The sequence below is a fragment of the Poecilia reticulata genome, chromosome 6 (assembly GCF_904066995.2).
Source record: "Poecilia reticulata chromosome 6, P_reticulata-male-v2, whole genome shotgun sequence".
Classification (NCBI taxonomy): Eukaryota; Metazoa; Chordata; class Actinopteri; order Cyprinodontiformes; family Poeciliidae; genus Poecilia; species Poecilia reticulata.
The window spans coordinates 24,255,039-24,274,638 of record NC_088835.1 but is presented as its reverse complement, the minus strand read 5'-3'; the positions used below and the strand labels follow the sequence as shown (position 1 = coordinate 24,274,638).

The window sequence follows — 19,600 nt, the reverse complement described above, 5'->3', positions numbered from 1 at the left end:
GAGCATACGAGGAGGGGGGAGAAGTGTCTTTACATTTACAACTGAGGCTGCAATGATGTGGGAATCGATGATTGAGTATTTGCCTCTCTCTCTCTGTTGTGCTGGTTAGGATCTCAAGCTGGGCTTCTATGTGAAGCAATACAGCGCTGGTAATGCGGCTACTGATGGAGAGACATAAAGCCAGAACAATCACGTAAATCATAGAGCTTCTCAAAAGAGCAATTACCCTGGTGGGAGTGAGAACTGTCCTCAAACCCATCTCAGAGCTGATTGTTCATCACTAAGGAGGCCGTTGCTCATTTAACCTTGAAAATTAGCAGTTTGCTTGCAGTTATAGATTTTATTGAGTTTTTGTAAACAGACCAATTCCCGGTGGAATTAGTTTGTTTTACATCATTCCCTCATGTACTATTAGGCAATGTCAGTGAGCTCTAGATAACGCCTTATTATAGCTTAATCGTTTTACAGGCAGATGGACAATTTTTGCTGGTTACTGGTGCTTACACTTGCAGACACTTTGCATAGTTGTCATGGACCATATACTCGACTGTGGCCTCATCGAGGTTTTAATTCTGGCTAAACCTTTCTGCGTTGTCAGACAGTAAGCAGGGATGCTCTGGTCACAGTTTTGTTGCTGATTTCTTTTTTTTGAAACGCTTTGAGAGGAATTGGTCTTCCATCCATCGTCTTGTCCTTGCATGGTCACAGGGGGGATGGTGACAATCTCCAACAGTCATTGGGTGAGAGGCGGGATACACCCTGAACAGGTCGACAGTAGGAATTGGACGCATTTTGTCCAATTCCAGTCACTCTGCAGGAACTATAATTCTGTAGGAAGCTTGTAATAAGATAAAAACATAGCATTGAACATATGCTAGTTATTATTTATTAATATTGGGAGCAGATGTGAAGGTATGCAGTGTGTGTCTGAAAACAGTCTCTGTAAAATAGAGTTTTCAGACTATTTTAAGCAGAGACAAATGATTAGGAAACTTGCATTTTAAATTGTCTAACATCTTATATTAACAATAAAGATGGCTAGTAAAACTGCAGCCTTTGTGATTATTCTCTAAATAGTATGGAACGTTGCCCAACTTCTAAGGTTTCTAATAGGACCACAGTTTCTACTAGACACATTTAATAAGTTCACTCCCTTGCAGTGAGGATGAATTGCATAGTTGTCATGGAAGCAATGGTTTTTAATAAAGTTATTTCAAAGCTCTGCTTATTTTGATTTTATTAGTAAACATTTAACTAACTTATCCTCACACATTACATCCAGACCAAAGAGTGTCTTTGTCACAGTGATCTAGTGCTTATATATGGTGCATTGACGATCACAAACCGGTTTGGTTTCAGTCAACAGTCCAATTCTGTGTGTGTTTCAATCAATATTTACTGCGCTTAAACATTTCGTAGTTTAAAATTTCTTGGTCTGTTTTATACCTTACCTTGAAGTCACTTTTCTTTTTGCAAGTCAGCACACACAGGAATGGGCAAGTTGTCTCTGGACATTTTTGTGATAATTTTGCAGACATAACCAAATAAATCCAGATTGCTTGTATATAATTTTGATTATAAGAGAGTGAACCTATGACTATTTCCTCCTGAATAGAACTTGATTCTTTTTAGGCATACTAGCTGACAGTTTCCTAATTGATGTCAATTAATAACCGCTTTATTGTTCTTTTGGCGACTGACTGAATGGTTGGAGAGAGGCGTTTCAAACTGTTGCTTCTCTGGTTGTCTTTGCTCTTTCTGCCACTCTTAAAGAAATGAACAAAAAACACTACTTCAGTGTAGTGTTATCGTTTTAAGGATTGCAGTTTGAGATTTCAATTAATATCCTCGCATATAAAGCAAAGCAAAACGGAGCCTGGTCACGTTTAAATGAGGTGAAACACAGAGGCCTAAAATATAAATTAAAGTCCTCAGTAAGCTGAACTGGGTGTCTGCTGACCCACAGACGCTCAGTCACTGAGCGCACGCCATGAGGGAAACTAGTGTGGCTCCAAAAATCCAAATTAGCCCCTTAAAATACACATGGGTAAAATTTTAGCTGCAATTGAGGCACATAGTTATTTGACAAATATCACAGATTTATCCTTTTATATAAAACCCAGACTTTTCACACTAAGAGTTGTCTTTATTAGAATATAATTGCAGAAATTGAACTTGAAATAAAAACTCTGGTTGAGTAGATTCTTTTCTTGACATTTATTATTTATAATGAGCTATTTAATGTTTTAAGGAGAATATTAATGACTAATTCAATTACTTTTCTTTCTTTTAAATGACCTCTGTGATTTCAAGAACAAATAGAATAACTTATTTTTTAAATAAGTTTGATGTTCTGACCTTTTTAATCCCTTTTTATTTTTGTGCCCGCAGGCTGTGAGAGTGACTTCTGGGGTCCTCACTGCAGTAATCGTTGCCAGTGCCGAAATGGAGCCAAGTGTAACCCTATAACAGGGGCTTGTGTGTGCACGGATGGGTACCAGGGGTGGCGTTGCGAGGACCTGTGTGAGAACGGTTACTATGGCAAGGGGTGTCTGCTGCCCTGCCAGTGTCTCAATGGTGCCACGTGTGACCATGAAACAGGAGAGTGCATCTGTGCGTCAGGATACACAGGAGCTTTGTGAGTACCAGAAACACACTTGCTACTTTGCTGCTTTCTGTGACCAAATATTGGCGTACGTTACGGGACTTGATGCCTGACATGTGTGGTGGCAGCTGCGGGGAGCGGTGCCCCTCCGGCAGCCACGGACCGCAGTGTGAGCAGCGCTGCCCCTGTCAAAATGGAGGAACATGTCACCACATTACCGGAGACTGTTCCTGCCCTGCTGGTTGGACGGTAGGTCACAAAAAGAGCAAAAATGTAATAAAAGAGAAATGCCTCAGAGAAGAAAATGATTGAATGTCATTGGGCTTATGTTTAAGACTGCCATTGTGTTTCTTCATAAAAGAAAAAAAGGAAACATTTTTATTTGCATTTTTTTTAAGTTATGTTGGATGATAATCTTTTACGCAACCCTTCATAAATATGTTTCTTCTTTTATTGTAGGAAATTACATTTTTCCAGTGTAGAAAAAAAATCCCATGATAAAAAAATAATTGCTTTTACAACATCAGTGTGCTACAATTACTACACCCTTAGTAAGACTAAAATAAATGTTGCAAATGTTGTAATTTGTGTTTTCATTACTGTTTTTATGGCCATGTAATACCTCTTCGCCATATTATGCTATATTTAAATTTGATATGTACCATGGGTACCAAACAGTGTCAGTGAGATTGTATTTGCATTTAACAGTAGTTGCATATATATCTGCAGACTTTGACCGTTTAGGCTCAGACATTAACATTTGTGTTCAGAGTTTCTCCTGTGGTATTTATATAGTCTTGTCCTTTGAAGGGTTCGGTGTGCGCTCAGCCCTGCCCTCTGGGCAAATACGGCATCAACTGCAGCAAAGACTGTTCGTGTCGAAATGGCGGCCTGTGCGACCATGTCACTGGAAAGTGCCAGTGCACAGCTGGATTCAGTGGACGCAGGTAAACAGCTGATGCCCAAACATATTTGTCGTTCTGGGAATTACTCAGCGCAAACTTTCTCACTTGTGCTTTAAACCGTACGTAGGTCAGACAATGACATGGTTTATTAATATTTTGATCTGATGCAAAACGATGAGTTTAAACAGAAACTCATTGACCTATTCCCATTGTTAATTTCCAAATGAGGCATAAATCTGGCTTCTGTTTTAAAAGATAACGGTAACGCTATAAAATCTCTCTCTCAGGAGAAATGAGCATTTATTAACATCCATTACTCCATCTGAAGGTGCACTGGAAGCTTTTAATAGGGGTGTTTATGCCTAATTAATCTTGTACTGCATCCTGGCCAGAAAGGTTTCATGTCTGGAGGCCTCATCCACATTCACTCCTCCCAGCCTGTCCATTGATCTCACCATGGGCTATATGCTGTTTGGGTTCTGCTCATTAATTATAAGTAATGGACTTATATTAAGGCCTCATCAACATACACGGATCTTTTTAGTTTCCCATGCCTGCTGGAGAGGCCCAGGGCAGCCCGCATTTATTAGTTTGAGTAAAGCAATTGTCTCTTTGATGGAAACACCTCCTTTACAAGACCTTTCTTTTACTTTATTATTTTACAAAATTGCCCTCATTCATTTTGTCAGTGGCAGGTGAATGAACCTGCCAGGAATAATCTGAGATCACGTTAACCCCCCCCGCCTCTCCTGTCGAGTATAATATTTCAGTTGTCCCCGGATATTACTAAAACTGAGGAGACTCAAACATGAAGCATGGCTCGAACGTTTTCTTATGTAACTGAACTATTTGCAACAGCTTTGTTCAACTCCTGAGACCGATAACCCACTAATACAGTATAGAGAAGTGAAAAGGACAAAAATCAATTTTCTGATCTGGTTCAGTTCTTCATGTTGGAAAAACTCTCAAGTAATTTTAATTTTCCTGCATGACGACGACTGCCAAGTCTCATCGAGCCCCTGCAGAGACACAGAGGTGTTCGCAGCAGGCTCTACTTTTAGAGATTTTGTGAGAAGTACTTGAAGAAAATTGACCATCCTAGTCTAGGTCTTTTAAAGCACATAGCCATATTTTGAATGTTGAAGTGTTAATAATATATGTGGTTATTAAAGCTAGAGTTTTACTTAAACATGAAATAGCCACTGAAGTGTTTAATTTTACATTTTTATTTGCTTGGCACTGGGTTAAATTATTTATTTTGTAGGTTACTATTGATAATTTTTTATCCTCTCCCTGTGCAGCATTTTAGTGTTATTTCTGTGCAATTTTCCTTCAGATGTCAAGAAGACTGTCCTGTGGGCACCTATGGTCCACAGTGCAACCAAAGGTGTGAGTGTCAGAACGGTGCAAAGTGTCACCACATCAACGGAGCTTGTCTGTGTGAAACAGGCTTTAAAGGCCCTAATTGTCAAGAGAGATTCTGCCCTTCGGGCCTTTACGGCCTCATCTGTGACAAGTACTGCCCTTGTAATACCACCAACACTGTCAGGTAAGTGATAACCTCGGTGCATGGCAACACTTGGCACTGGCTGATAACCGGTGTCAACGTATACCAAGGTTATACACAGGGGTCCTTTCTGGGGCCACTCGGAAATACAATCAGTAAGAACAATACATAAAAAAATATTGGTGGCACCAAGTAACCCTCTGTTCGTGATCTACAGATTGAGTTCAGCCACTTCTTTGCTTGAATCACATAACATCATAAATGGAAAGTAACTTCCTTTAGCTGAACGATGAAAACAATTCTGATAATTTCTTTAGTTCATATCATTGCCTTATGCTCATTTCACCCTGCATCTTAAGCCTCATGCTTAGGAAGTTATTTTAGATTCAGATCTTCATTAAAAGAAAGAGATCAGTACAGACATTCCTCACTAACTAAAAATCATCACAAACTAAAATTCTTCAGGCTTTCATTACCTCACAGTTAGATTACATTAATTATTTATATCTGGCGTTTCCTCTTTCTCAGTTGTCACGCCTGCAGCTTGTTCACTGTGCTGCTCCAAGACTTGCCTACTGGTACAGAAAAACAGGACCATATCACCCAACCTCTTTGCGTTCATTTTAGGACGTTTCTAATTGTGTTTCACATCTTAAATAAGCAAGTCCCATTATTACTGAACCTGTTAATTACCATCTACACCCCAGAGCTCCCAGAGCAACAAACAAATGAATTTATACATTTCCCTTGATCCCATCACAAGCATAAGGGAGATAGAGCCAGTTTCTGCTCCATGTCCTTGGAACTGTATCCTACCCAATATGTGCTCATTACATTCTGGCATTTCCAATTTTTTTTTTCTCTTGCTTCATTTTGTTGATGCAAATTTGGCTACTTTTACTGAAGGCTTTTAATGAAGACAACACATATTGTCTTTCGCATAATTCCAAGTGAACAAGGACCTCGGTGACTTAACTTCGCCTCGACTTACCTTAAAGCCAGTGGTCATTCCGAAGTCTGCAGACATCGCAGCCATGTCATCCAGTTAGCTTTTAATCGCGACCTTTGCTTCATTCATAATTCCTCAGCAACATTCATAGTTAATGTAGTGCTAATGCTCTGATTCCAGAAGGACCTGGGCATCAGCCATAGAAGTCATTACTGAATGAAGGAGAAAAGGGACACTTCATTTATCTGAAACAAGCACATAGTCTACTGTTGCTGCAGGCGTCATACTTTGATCCTGCTTACATATGAAGGGCTGATCGCTTTGGTGCTTACTTTTCTTACCTTTATCTCCTATTCCTCACGTTTGGATGTATTTGTAGCTGCCACCCACTATCTGGCGAATGCACATGCTCACCAGGGTGGGCAGGGCTTTACTGCAATGAGACCTGCCCTCCTGGATTCTACGGAGAAGGATGCTTTCTGCCTTGCAGCTGCACCAATGGAGCTGACTGTCATCCTGTCACAGGGATCTGTACCTGCGCTCCTGGCTTCATGGTGAGCTTTGTGTTCCCGAAACACTGCTTATTATTAACAGATGACTGTTTATTTTCTACTTATTTGACATTTCCTTTTATGTTACTTTCACTTTGACCCTCAGCTGGCTTCTTCAAAACAGTCTTCATTTTGAGTCAATAAGGCAATATGAGTCAAACAAGAAACTTAGGTCAAATTTTCAAAATATAAAATAGATGCTTAGCAATGTAAGAAAGGGGGGACATTATAATACCTTTGGTTTTTATTAATTTCATATTTACACTTAAAGTTATCAAAAGCTTTTCTGGTTCTCTGGAGCTCATTCAGATTATTTTGGTAGTTTGACTGTATGCAGCTTAATTTTCACACAACAGTCATGCCACTGTCAAAACCATTTTTCTCTTTTAAGTGAAGTTAACTGAGTGTAATTACTTTTTTTTCTGACAATGTGTTTAGATTCTGATATATATATATATATATATATATATATATATATATATATATATATATATATATATATATATATATATATATATATATATAGTACTCATTAAACGCTTTTTATTTATGTCACAGTTAAAGAGATGGACATAATTCTGTTTAATGCACTTTTTGTACTTAAACAACTACAACCTGACTCAAAAACAGGCGCCAATTGGCCCTTTTCCCTGGACTTGATTGCTTTAATTTTGCATCTTCAGAATTTACTGAAATCTGAATTTCTGCACAGTCCAGAAATATAGCAAAACCATTGCCAAAACTGGAAGAGATTGCACAGGTTTGTAAATTCCTTTCCAAATTTGTTTATTGAGCTGAGTTTTTTTTTAAATACCCAAGGTAACACAATTTGACTCACAAAAAATATTTAACAACCAAATTGGTTATTCCTAACAAAGTACTTGCTTAAAACTTGAAAAATAGTAGCTAATCAGCTTTCTTTCTTTTTTTCCAATAATCCGGAAAAATGCTTCATCACAACCTCTTTAAAACATTAAAAAAAGTTTTGCTAGGCAGGAAAGAGGATCTCCCATTGCATGCCCTAAAGTGTTATCCTTGTACTTTGTAAGTTTTACTTCTGAAGGTTCTAAGTTTAATTTATGTTGCATGTTATTTGTGGCTACTGTGAAAAAAAGTAATTGAGACAGAAATATTTTGGAAGTGGTCCCAGTTTTTTCTTTAGGAGCTTTTTATATACAGACTATTAAAATCAAGGTGAAAGTATTTTTTTGGTGTTATTATAGATATGCTTTGTTGCACCGCTGGACATGGGTCCACTATAATTCAGTCTCAATTGCGACCCTGTGCGAGTAGTTGTGTAATTTTACAAATAGGACTGAATTTATGAAGGGTCAAAGAAACAAGAACAGAGCAAGCTTCAATCTATGTTTTTGTACCTTGAAAGGAAAAGTTAATCTTTGGTCAGTTCTGTTTTTAGTCCTTTTTTCCTGCAGCCATATTGCCTCCTTTTTACAACTGTCAAATTAGTTGAGTAACTCCAATCAGTTTCGCCATTGTATTTTGTGTTTTGCAATCTGAAGTTACGGAGCAACAGAGACCAGGAGAGTACACGTCTGCCAATGTTACATTTCAGTGGAAATTGCCTGTGTCTTACAGCGAGCCTCTGTGGTGAATTGAGCTACCGAGCGGGGCTCCAGACTGTGTCTTAATTTGCTCCACCTGTTCACTGTGGCGGCTGCTGGGAAGGGCTGCCAGATCCATTAAACAGACCTAGAGGGCAGAAGCTGGATAGAAAAGGAGGCAGTCAGATGGGAACAGACACAGCTCATATGGAGAATTTGTGTGTTTATGTGCGGGGAGAGGGGAGGTGAATGTTCATTGTGGTTTTTTTTTATGTACTTTTAACAAAGCTGCTGCTCTGCAAACCATTGAAACATATTGTTGTGCATTTAAAGGTCCGTAGCTGCTGCCCGTTTGCGTCATATTCATGGTACAGGCTTATTATGAGGTGGACTTGTTAAAACGTGGCTGATGATGGTGTTGAGGCTATGATTGCCAGACAAGTCACTTCCTCTGGGGATCGCTTATAAGACTAAGCCTCCCCACTGCATTTTTTTTTTTTGTTCTGGAGTCCCATCGGGGGGCAAACCAAGCAAAGTGTTGGAACAGACTGAGCACCGGCACGCTTGATTTAGTCCTGGTAATTGGACATGCTCTTTTTGGCTCAGACAAAGTGATTACATGTTACCTATTCAGGCACTGTCCCTTACAATCTGCAGCACGGGCTGCAGTGTAACATGCAGTTTCTACGTGCGCTGTCCTCACTTGAAACGGGAACGCTTCAGGAATCTATTCAAGTTTTCCTTTTGTAAATGGAGAAACTAAATCTCATTCCCACTCATCGTGGTTTCCTCTCTGTTGTGCTGCAATGAATTTACTCTGGATTCACACGTCCAGCAGGTAGATGCACCTCTAAGGAGTGAAACTGATTGGTAATTAGTGGTGCCATTTGCATCAGGTCTCGGTGGATGAAAGCCTAATCAATGTTGTGTCAGGTAAAGGCTTTCTGAAAAAGAAGTACTCCAATTACATTAAGATACTAATAGGTACAAATTTACTGCTGTGGCTAAGGGCAATCTAGGTGTGTTTCTGCTGCAAGAACCTTTCCCAGAGGCCAGGATAGTTTTCCGGTGACATTCTTTTACCCTTTTTCTTTCCACTGCAGGAACCATGGCCAAATCGGATTATCAGCGTAGAAATCAGCCTCAAAACACGGCGCTGGTAGGGAGGTAGTACTTTTTGAACCAAAGCTGGAGTTCTGTCACGCTGTGGACTAAACATCTCTCTGAGTTTCAGTATTCCCATAATTTTGTTTCAGTCATCTCTACAGTTCACATTTTCTGTCAACTTTAAATTATAAAACAAGAGTAAACAATATTTTTTGTTTGCATTAACCAAATTGAAACCCAGCAATTCAAATGAAATGTGAGTGTATTTACGGAGTATATTTCAAATACATTTATAAAATCAAAAAATATTAGTGGAAATATTGATTTAACTAAATAAATAAATAAAGTCTAGGCTTCTGCTTCCAGCCTCCGTGGAGGGATAAAGAGTAAACACTCTAGTCAGAGCAATTTTTAGGGACTTAAACCGATAATGCAAGAAAGCTTTGCCGCATTTATTTTCTGAAGTACAAATTAAAACAGTCACTACTTTGCAGAATTGTTTATCATCAACCGATTTTAAGTTTAAGAAACGGTGGGCTGTAAGTGTTCTGTTATCTTTCCCCTGTGTTTAGTTTCAAAAACTTTACTCATTAAAATGTGTTGATGTCATAAAATGCCTTTAAGTTAGATGTGATTTTAATTCTGTTTTAGATTGCACCTGCTGTGAAATAACTATACTATGGCTAAAACTAAGCTGTAAGCCTCAACGGAGCTTTTTCTTCTCCTCTCATTTCACATAAAGACAAATTTCTGCATTGCAAAAAAAAACCAAACAAAAAAAAACTTTAAATAGCTACAAGCTTCACTGTAAAGCTGACGTCATGTTGTTTCCTAATCAAATCTATCAAGTCGTGTCACATCTTTGATGCATTCCCAGATTAAATAGTGTGTAATTAAGGGTTGGTTCAAGAGTTGAAATTCTAGATATTTAACTGCGTAAGGACAGATATGTTATATTGGCTATAATTTCTGTGTTGCTGTGGATATTTTCAAACTTAAAGATCAGCTGACCGTCTAGAACAAAATTTTCCTCCTCATTTGGTACTTTCAAGGTGTCAGACAAAGTCACAATGTTGGTCATGCCGTTAGTATAACTTTTACTTTGAAGCACCCAAAATCCCAAGGGGAAGTCGATGCATTTGCATGGTTCAGTGTTAGAATAAGCTATATTATCAATGGATCTTTACTAGGATCCAGTGATAATATAGCTTGTATATATTTACATGATTTACATCCTGCGTAATTTCTGCAAAAGAAATGTTCAAAAAGTCATTGGCAGTCTTACTAGGCTTTAGATCAAATTATGTGTGCTAGTAAATGGTAATGGTAAATGGACTGAACTTATATAGCGCTTTATCTGATCATTTTTGACCACTCAAAGCGCTTAACACTAGAGTCACATTCACCCATTCGCACTCACAAACGCTCACACATTTATACACCGATACGCAGCTCGGTAAGCAATTTAGGGTTAAGTGCCTTGCCCAGGGGCACATCGACACGTGGCAGGAGGAAGCTGGAATCGAACCTACAACCTTCCAATCGCAAGACGACTACTCTACCCCGCAGAGCCACAGTCGCCCCCTAGTGTTAAAAGCTGCGCATCTTTCTACAACATTAAAAATCCAGGTTGACCACTAATATTGTGACAGGTGGACAAGGTGTGGAGTAACTACATAAGTTATAAAGTGCCATTGCTTGGGTCTTTGAACATTGGTTATAGTGTTATCACTGATAATCATTGCCTTTTCTGGCAGCCTGACTTTTTTCTCTTTCTCCTGCACAGAGTCAGGAGTCAAATCTGTACAATGAGAGTCTACACAATTTCTCTTTGTGTAAAGTTTGGGGTGACGGCACTTGACTTGAAAACCATAGCAGAGATTAATGCCTCCGTTATTAATGCTGCTCTGGAATATTTTTGCTTTTTCCATCACATTCTGAACTCTTCAGTTGCAGTGGGAAACCTTTGTCCCCAGATCATTCGATCTATAGTAGCAACACTACTGCAGTAGTAATTAGCATAAACAGCACAATTTTGAACTCCACAGTGTAAACACACTCAATTTTGGTCCAGGATCTCATAAAAAGGATTATAGAGGAAAAAGGCCTTTTCTGGTCAAATAGTTGACATTCACCTACTAGTTTTTTCTAAAGGCTCTGGATACTAACTCTAAGCTGTGTTATATAAGGTTTTGCTGCTCTTGTGCCAAAGACTGACAGCCTGCGTGTGTTAATTCAAATTCATACCCCTATCCCTCCCCTCTTTGAACAAATGTGAATCAGTCGACTAATGAGAGTAGTGTCTTTCCACTCTGGAGAACAGGCCAAGTGGTCTGGTGACTGCACCATGAGGGGGAAACCACATGGAATCCATGTGGCCATTTGTGGCTGGGTATCATTTTATCCATGAGTCCAGTCACCAGTAAATTGCCTTTGCTCTGAGGAAGGGCTGAAGCCTAAAACCTCCGCCCCATCCCCCCCTCACCCCCTATCTAACTCCCCCACCTCCCCTCGCCAGCCGCTCAAACTTCTTCACGCTTAACAACTGCAACGGAACTGCTATTGTTAGCAGTCTCGAAGCTGTCACTTTCAGCAGAACAAAGGTTATTGCAACCGATTGATAAAAATTTCATTCACAGACAGACGCTTTTATGTGGTGTACGGAGGGAGCGACTTTATAAGATGTGTGTTCTGCCCCTGGCGTCCACTGGCACATCTCCTCCTGCCTCCTGTTTAAGCTGAGTTCAAAATGATAATGAGAGCGGTGAGCAGCCAGCAGTCCCCCAGCACTCTGGTGAGCAAAGCAAGATCCACTCAGGACTCCTCTGGGCCTCTAATTGGAACTCTAAATCATTGTGTCACCTGTCACTCAATGCATGGTTTTGAAAGGGAGACTGTGGGAGCCTGTACAGTGGCTGTGATCTCCAGCTGAGGGAGGGACGAGACTAGTTGAGGTGGGCTGCTCTCAGCCTGTAAAGCAGAAAAGAAAAACTCTAATGGAGCTTGCAGAGGACATAGAATGAGCACTTTATGTCCTTTACCAAATCATTTCTCTAATGCAAGAACAAGAAACTTAAGGATATTAGTGCTGATCTTTTATTGGTGTTCTCATTAATAGAAGAGTGAGTCCTGCCAGCAGTGTGTCACAGATAAGTATAAGATTATGTTCTCCCTCTAGTGGAATCTAGGTGTTTGGCTTTGTGTCCATTGTTTCCTATTTTCACTGCGGGCCAAAATCTCTTGCATTGACATTCTCACCACTCGTAACACCCAAGGTGTCCCTAATGAAGAGGTAGACAGTTTTGCTTTCTCCTTTCCACTTCAGGTCATCACTGTAAGTTTTACGATGTGCACTTTGGACACGGGGGATACTAGGCAAATAAAAAAAGAAACAAGAAAAGAAAATCTAATAAGTTTTTCACAATTACTTGGGGGAAAGTTTTTTTTTTTCCTTTGACTTTTCATGAACGATTACGAATTAGTGTAATTTTTGCTTTGTGCTTATTTAGTCACTCTTTTTCCAAGTCAAGCATTTCAAGTTCGTTACCTCAAAATAAAATTCTACATATAGAGACGCAGGTATGGAATGTGTTATTTGGAGCATGTCAAAAAATACAAAAGATTGGCATCCAAAAAGTTACTGTTGCATGTGCAAATTATGTTAATTCTATATCTTTCATGATTTAGTAAAAAAAAAAAAAAAAATTAGAAGACAAAATGATCCTCCAACCAAACCTTCTCATCCAACATCAGGGTCTAACCGTACACATGCACTTCTGGAAGAATGGCCAAAACTTTCCTTAAGCACACTTGTCAAACTAGTGCAATCCCTTTCCAGAAGAGTTGAAGCTGTTATAGCTGCATGGGATGCCGCCTTCTGTTTATATCTTACTGCATTTCAATAACCAGAAAACGTTTTAAGTACTCATATTTGCTTTATTGCAACATACAAAAGCTGTTTACATCCTGGTGATCTCTTGATTTGGTTTGGGTCAATTACAGCGTGTGGCGTATTAAAGATTTCTTTGGAGAGTGGATGTCAGGAGGTACGCTGTATCCTCCACTGGTCATGGCACAAGACAAAGACGGCAACTTATGTGACAGGAAGTGTACTGAGAACAGAACTAGTTGTACTAATGAAGTGAAGAGGGGAAGATTGAAGATTTAATCATTGCTTGCCTGCTGAGGGATGGATGAGAAGTGTGGATTCCCAGGCCTTTGGAGTCTTGCCAGGCTCACAGTTGAAAAGCGATGAGACTTGTATAAAGAGAGATGCGGGGAAAAATTGAGAGGTGGGGTGAAGTAGGAAAGCAAAAAGCATGGCTGGGGGAAGGTGCTGTCAGAATATATTGAGTGGGTAATTGGAAGCTTAAAAATGATTGCTTGCAAGTGATCAAGTGTGGTCTTTCCCTTTTACCTTTACTTTAAATTTACAGTTGGCTTGTTCATTTTCTTGGCACATAATACGGTATGATCAGCCTGGGTAAACAGTTAACCCAGGTAACCCTCTTTGTCCTGCTGTCTCTAACTGTTTATAATAATTTATTTATTTTTTACCTGAATGACCTGAATTAGCATTATTTCCTCCACAGGGTGAGGACTGTGCTACAGTGTGTCCACCTGGTCTATTTGGGCCAAGCTGCATGTCCACCTGCTCCTGTCACAACCAAGCATCTTGCTCTCCGGTCGACGGCTCCTGTATCTGCAGAGAAGGTAGAGAACAATAACCTTTTGATTGATGACGTTAACAAGCTCTGTTTTGATTTAAAAGACGCTTCACTAACTTTTAAACTTCATCTCAGGTTTACTAGTCAAATTAATAAACATTCACACACAAAGCATTTTATGTGCGAAGACTGAATCCTAGAGCAATTAGTTGTTTTCTTGAGAGAAAATCTCATACATTTGCCATTCCCACACTCATATTTTAATAAATAAGCTTTAACTCCTGGTTTTGAATGATGCAATACTTAAGCCTGTGTTGTCTAATGCTAATTTCCAGCTCCCCCAACTCTATGTGTTTCTCCCCTACTCCCGCACACATTATTCAGTAAAATGGGTCAGCACATCAGCTCTTCATCAGGCTGTAGCCCATTCATGTCAGCCAGGTGTGTTTAAGTGTGGAAATGTAATACATGAAGAACTGGAAGGGAAACTACTGCTGTAAGTTACATTTTCCTAGAAACAAAATAATAAATTATAAAAAAAAGGCCTGACTTATTTAGCTGAAGGGTCTTGAAGACATACAATATTTTAGAATTGTCAACAGCCTAATTATATAACGTCTAGGATTTTCACGTTAGGATTCCATTAACGACATCACTTCATAATAATGCAGTGGCAATGGAAAGGGATCACACCACTTTCACTTTTTCACATTTAGTTTCATTACAAATAAATCTAACATAGCACCATTATACTTTCTGCTTCACAGATAGATTACAAAGTAGCTACTTAATAAGTGAGTGGAGACAGACGATAAATGGCTGATAAATGTCAGCAAAGGTGTTCTCAGTGTTATAATTGATAATTGAATACTTAATCAGTCTGTGGACCATACTTAAGACTAATGAGGATTTAATAATTATTAAACTATTAATAATTATTGAATTATCTGGTATGTGAAGAAAACATACCAGGACAGATACTCCACTGACATATATTTATTTATTTATTTTATCTTACTGGTCAAAAGACCATCCTCTTTGTCAGCACAACTTATAAAAGGGTGCATTTCATCATATTTTGGTGCTAGAAGACTTACAAATCTTGACAGTACTCGCATTAATAATTGACAAACAGCCTTTTCACTGTTTTATTTAAGCACATTGATAAATTTATAACACACTTTTTTGACACAACAATGGACTTTATAGATTTTCCTTTCTAAAACAGAATCTGCACTAGCGTATTGTGGATTGATGATGTATCAAATGGAACAGTAGAGCATGACAGCCTATATTATTGTAGCCGATGACAACAATCAAGCTGTTTAGTCAACAAGAATATGCCAAATCAATGAGTCACACCGACAGCTAGCATGAAGGGCCACGTCAGAAACAAGGTCTTGTTTCTAGAAATCATCCTGCTGTCCATCATTATAATAGTCTTGAGTTTATATTATATTTTAGTAAATTTATTAGCTAATGTTTTATCTGCTATATTCATGAAATTTTAGTTGCGTTTAAATGGTATTTTACAAATGTAGCTATGCTCAATGCATTTATCCATTTTAGATAATGTTATGTATTTATTTAGCCTTTATCTAACCAGAAAGTTGCCACTGAGCTAAAAGTCTATTTTTGAAGGCAGACTTGAAATTTAAGTTAAAACTTAATCATTTACGATATTGGAGTGTGACCGCACTGCACAATCATAGCACACAACAGGGAGACCTCATTTCTGCAATCTGTTACTTTTATTGTCTTTATTTTTAAATATTGTTCATTTATGTTAATAATTGAAAACAAAAGCAAAACAAAAACGCACATTAAGAAAAGCACAGCATTAAAACAGACCACACATAAGAAATGGCGCTGAATACTTTCCTTGTGATCCAGTTAATTTCTTCCACTTCCAGCAGCACACATTGGAGCCAAGCACCAAAACATCAGACCGATACTCAAGGAAGAACTGCTTTAACAGATGTCATATTTTGTTAGAGAAAGCACTTGCTGGAGGAAACTTATTTTTAAAGTTAAAAATAACTACAGTAGAATGTGGCTGGAAACGTTGTTAAATCATCAATATTAATGGCACAATGAGTCTTGTAACGACTGTTCCCAGTGAATACTAACACAGGATGGAAAACAGCAAAGCAAAAATGAGATTATAAAGTGTAAAAAAGTCTGCCAGACACAAAAACGAATTTACAACAGCTGACACAGTATTGTAATGCAGATACAAGCAGATCACTGACACGTTAGAACAGCAGTCTGTTAACACACTCTGTTTTGTTACAGAAAGTGTGATGATTTTTTTTTTATTGCAAAGTACTACTTCTTAGGTTGAAAAACAATATAAAAAGGAACTTTGCTAAATAACCATAATTATTATACACCATATGTCATATAATGAGTGTTTCAAATGAACTGAAAGATCGGTTAAAAAACAGCAGTGCAGGTCAGAATAAGAGGTTTCACCCAGCTGAGAAAATTACTTGGAACCATATTACTCACCCTTCAACAAAGGAAGCAATAATAAAGTTAATCACCTATTTGTCATTTTACCAGCCATACTTTGGCTTTCATAACACCCAAGCAATTTAGATGGCGACGAGCTGAAATGTCTCTTATCCAGAAGGACGTTATGCAAAGAGTTCAGTTTGCTTACCACCAGAGCTTGTTTCTTTACAAACTAGTCTTCTACTAATTCAGCATCTCTGACTAAAAACTCAGTGGCTCTTACTGTTCCGTTTATATTTGTAACAATGTCAGCAGACTTCCAAGCACACCTGGTACCAAATCTCCCTTCTCTGGAATTTTAATCATGGAAACTGAGCATTTAAGAGAGACTGAGTTCCCAGTTAATTAGATGCTAGGACTCGGTTGCTATGGAAAATTATATCCCGTGGTCATAACATTGTCATCTTACTCGTTATGTGTGGTATTTACATACTTATCAACTTCATCGTGTATTCATCAACATTGAACTGAATATTATTATCACGAGCTACAAACACAACACTATTGAAAAGAAAAACGTGAGAAAATGACATGTCCCTTAAATATCATTGACATTTGGTCAAAAGATGGTTTCATAAAGATTTTTGCTCTTCACCTTATCATTTATACAGTACTTTTTACCACCATCATATGTGCACCATACGATAATGTTAACTTTCCTAAAATCTTCCAGTCACCTTTAAATATGTTTGACAGCTTTTAAGTTCTAAATGTTAAAATTATTGTTGACATTCTACATATTTTATGCCAGTACTTTGTTTTAGAAGGGTACATTTAAAATAAATGGAGATGCATAGATGTGTGCAGTCTTGCAACTGTATTGCATAAAGTGCAAGCATCTATAATGTAGATATGATTTTAAAAACCCGGCAAATACTGTGGCATACCTGTTGTTCAGTGACATTTTAGGAATGCAGCACAGAAGCCATATGCAACTTTAAATGTTACAGTATCATTTCTTAAACAGTATGATTGAAAAATGAAATATGTGAATGAAATGTCTCCCTCTCAATGTTGCGTGGCCCGACCCTGTTTGGTTGTAAGACTGGATTAATATTAGTAAGATCCTCTTGTATTGTTGTGAGGTTTTGTTGGTACCGTGATGATCTTCTGTAAATTATTACCACTTTATTCTGAGTTTTAACCTTTATTCTTGAATAAACAATTTTCAGAAAGATGATGGTCACAGAGCAAAAATCAATTGTTTGATAAGAATGGAAATAATATGAAGTCACTAAATCTAAGCCCAGTTTAACATTTTTGAGAGGTAGCTGATCACTGTCATCAATCGCTTAATGAACTAATACTTTTGTAAGACTTATATTCATCTCTCCAGTAGTCTCAGGGATTTTAAAAATGAGTGCCTGAGCACATTGGAACAGTTCTGGCAGGCCATAGTGGCCCAACATAGGTTGGTATCTGTCTCTGATAAACATATCTTGCCCACTGTGATGAGAGTTTCTGCATCACATGTCACCATAATTTTGATATATCTTTAGATTTCAAATCCATTCATCCATCTATCTATTTTCTTTACCCACTTAATTCTTGCAAGGGGGCTGGTGCCTCTCCACAGCAGTCAACAAGTGAGATCTGGGGTAAACCTTGGACAGTTCACCAATATATCAAGTGGAAATACTAACAAACAACACACACTCAAATGTGCTATCAAAGAACAAAAATCTGAAATGCATGCTGTTGATGGTGGGAACAAGCTAGTAGGGAATATTTTTTTCTTGAGTTCTCTTATCTGTAACTTCACCGTCTTTAAGCTGCAAAATACCATCCATCCATCCATTTTCTGAACACCCTTGTCCCTTAGTGGAGTCGGGAGGGTTGCTGGTGCCCATCTCCAGCTAACGTTCCGGGCGAGAGGCAGGGTACACCCTGGACAGGTTGCCAGTCTGTCGCAGGGCAACACAGAGACACACAGGACACACAACCATGCACACACACACTCACACCTAGGGGCAATTTGGAGAGGCCAATTAACCTGACAGTCATGTTTTTGGACTGTGGGAGGAAACCGGAGTACCCGGAGAAAACCCACCATGCACAGGGAGAACATGCAAACTCCATGCAGAAAGACCGGGGCCCGGAATCGAACCCAGAACCTTTGTGCTGCAAGGCAACAGCTCTATCAACTGCGCCACTGTGCAGCCCTCTGCAAAATACCAATGAAATAAAAAGAAAATGTATTCAAATTCAAATGTTTACATAATGGTTACTGTGTCTTTAATTAATTTGCTTAAGGGTTTTGGCCTCAGTTGCCATAGAATCTATGATAAAAATGGACAAATGGCCAAAAGCCAAACATGGTATCCATCAAAAAAAAAAAGATTATAAAGCCATGCACATGCACACTAGAAAGCATTTACCGCTTTATAAATCACTGCTATACTTCAACATTTCCATACAAGGTTTTACCTCATGTTCTGTTCACATTCAACCATAAATGGTCAATGCAAAATGCACCATGAATATTAAGGTGTATGTAAATGCGCCCACTGAGCCATGTTTTTTCATGGTCACCAATGGCAACCACTGAGAAAAGATTAAAGAAGAGCTATTTCACCCAGGCAGAAATCAATGTGTTGATGAATAAGGTGCGGTTTTGGTTGCCGTGACGTGACAAATTAAAGGAACACACTGCCACCAGCATTTTAGGAGGCCGATGGCATGCTCAATAGTTGCGTGCCCGCGGGAGTGAGCGGTATTAATGCTCACTTCCTCTGCATTCTGGAGGTCTGGAAAAGGGGTTGGGATCCAACGCCTGAGGGGATAGCACTGTCCCCTACAGCCTATAGCGGAAGACAGCATCAGTATGCCAGGCCAGAATCTTTTTACTTTCCTTCCTAATTGTCCCATTTGCAAAGTCTTCCAGCAGTGCCAACGCATCCATCGCACAGATTTACACAAGTTTCACCACTGTCTTTATATATTTACAACAATCAGTCTGATCCCTTCACACCTTTCACACCTTTTCTGTATTAATCTGTCAGTTATCACCCTGATGATCATCCAGGAGAGGAATACGATGGAGAAAAATCATTGATGAAATGTTGTGTGGACTTTGAGTTACGATTTAAGTTGGCTTACAGGTCTTTTTTAATTTGAAAGGCCTATTATTTTGTTTTAGCTATGCCTCACCAGCAGAAACATAAATAACACTGCTGTTTTGAATGCTTATGATAAAGTTGATCTATGATTAATATTTGATATGGAGTGAA

The 19,600-nt window shown here is 38.7% G+C and overlaps 1 protein-coding gene across 8 annotated transcripts in view; it reads left to right on the top strand.

The window, feature by feature from the left end:
- megf11 (multiple EGF-like-domains 11) overlaps window positions 1-19,600 on the top strand; it is a 107,876-nt gene that overhangs the window by 66,070 nt on the left and 22,206 nt on the right. For all 8 annotated transcript variants that reach the window (XM_017305511.2, XM_017305510.2, XM_008412216.3 and 5 more), the window contains 6 exons: window positions 2,392-2,638; window positions 2,734-2,854; window positions 3,416-3,552; window positions 4,847-5,059; window positions 6,346-6,520; window positions 13,779-13,899. In XM_017305511.2, coding sequence (XP_017161000.1) covers window positions 2,392-2,638; window positions 2,734-2,854; window positions 3,416-3,552; window positions 4,847-5,059; window positions 6,346-6,520; window positions 13,779-13,899 — 1,014 coding nt within the window. The remainder of the gene's footprint in view (window positions 1-2,391; window positions 2,639-2,733; window positions 2,855-3,415; window positions 3,553-4,846; window positions 5,060-6,345; window positions 6,521-13,778; window positions 13,900-19,600) is intronic.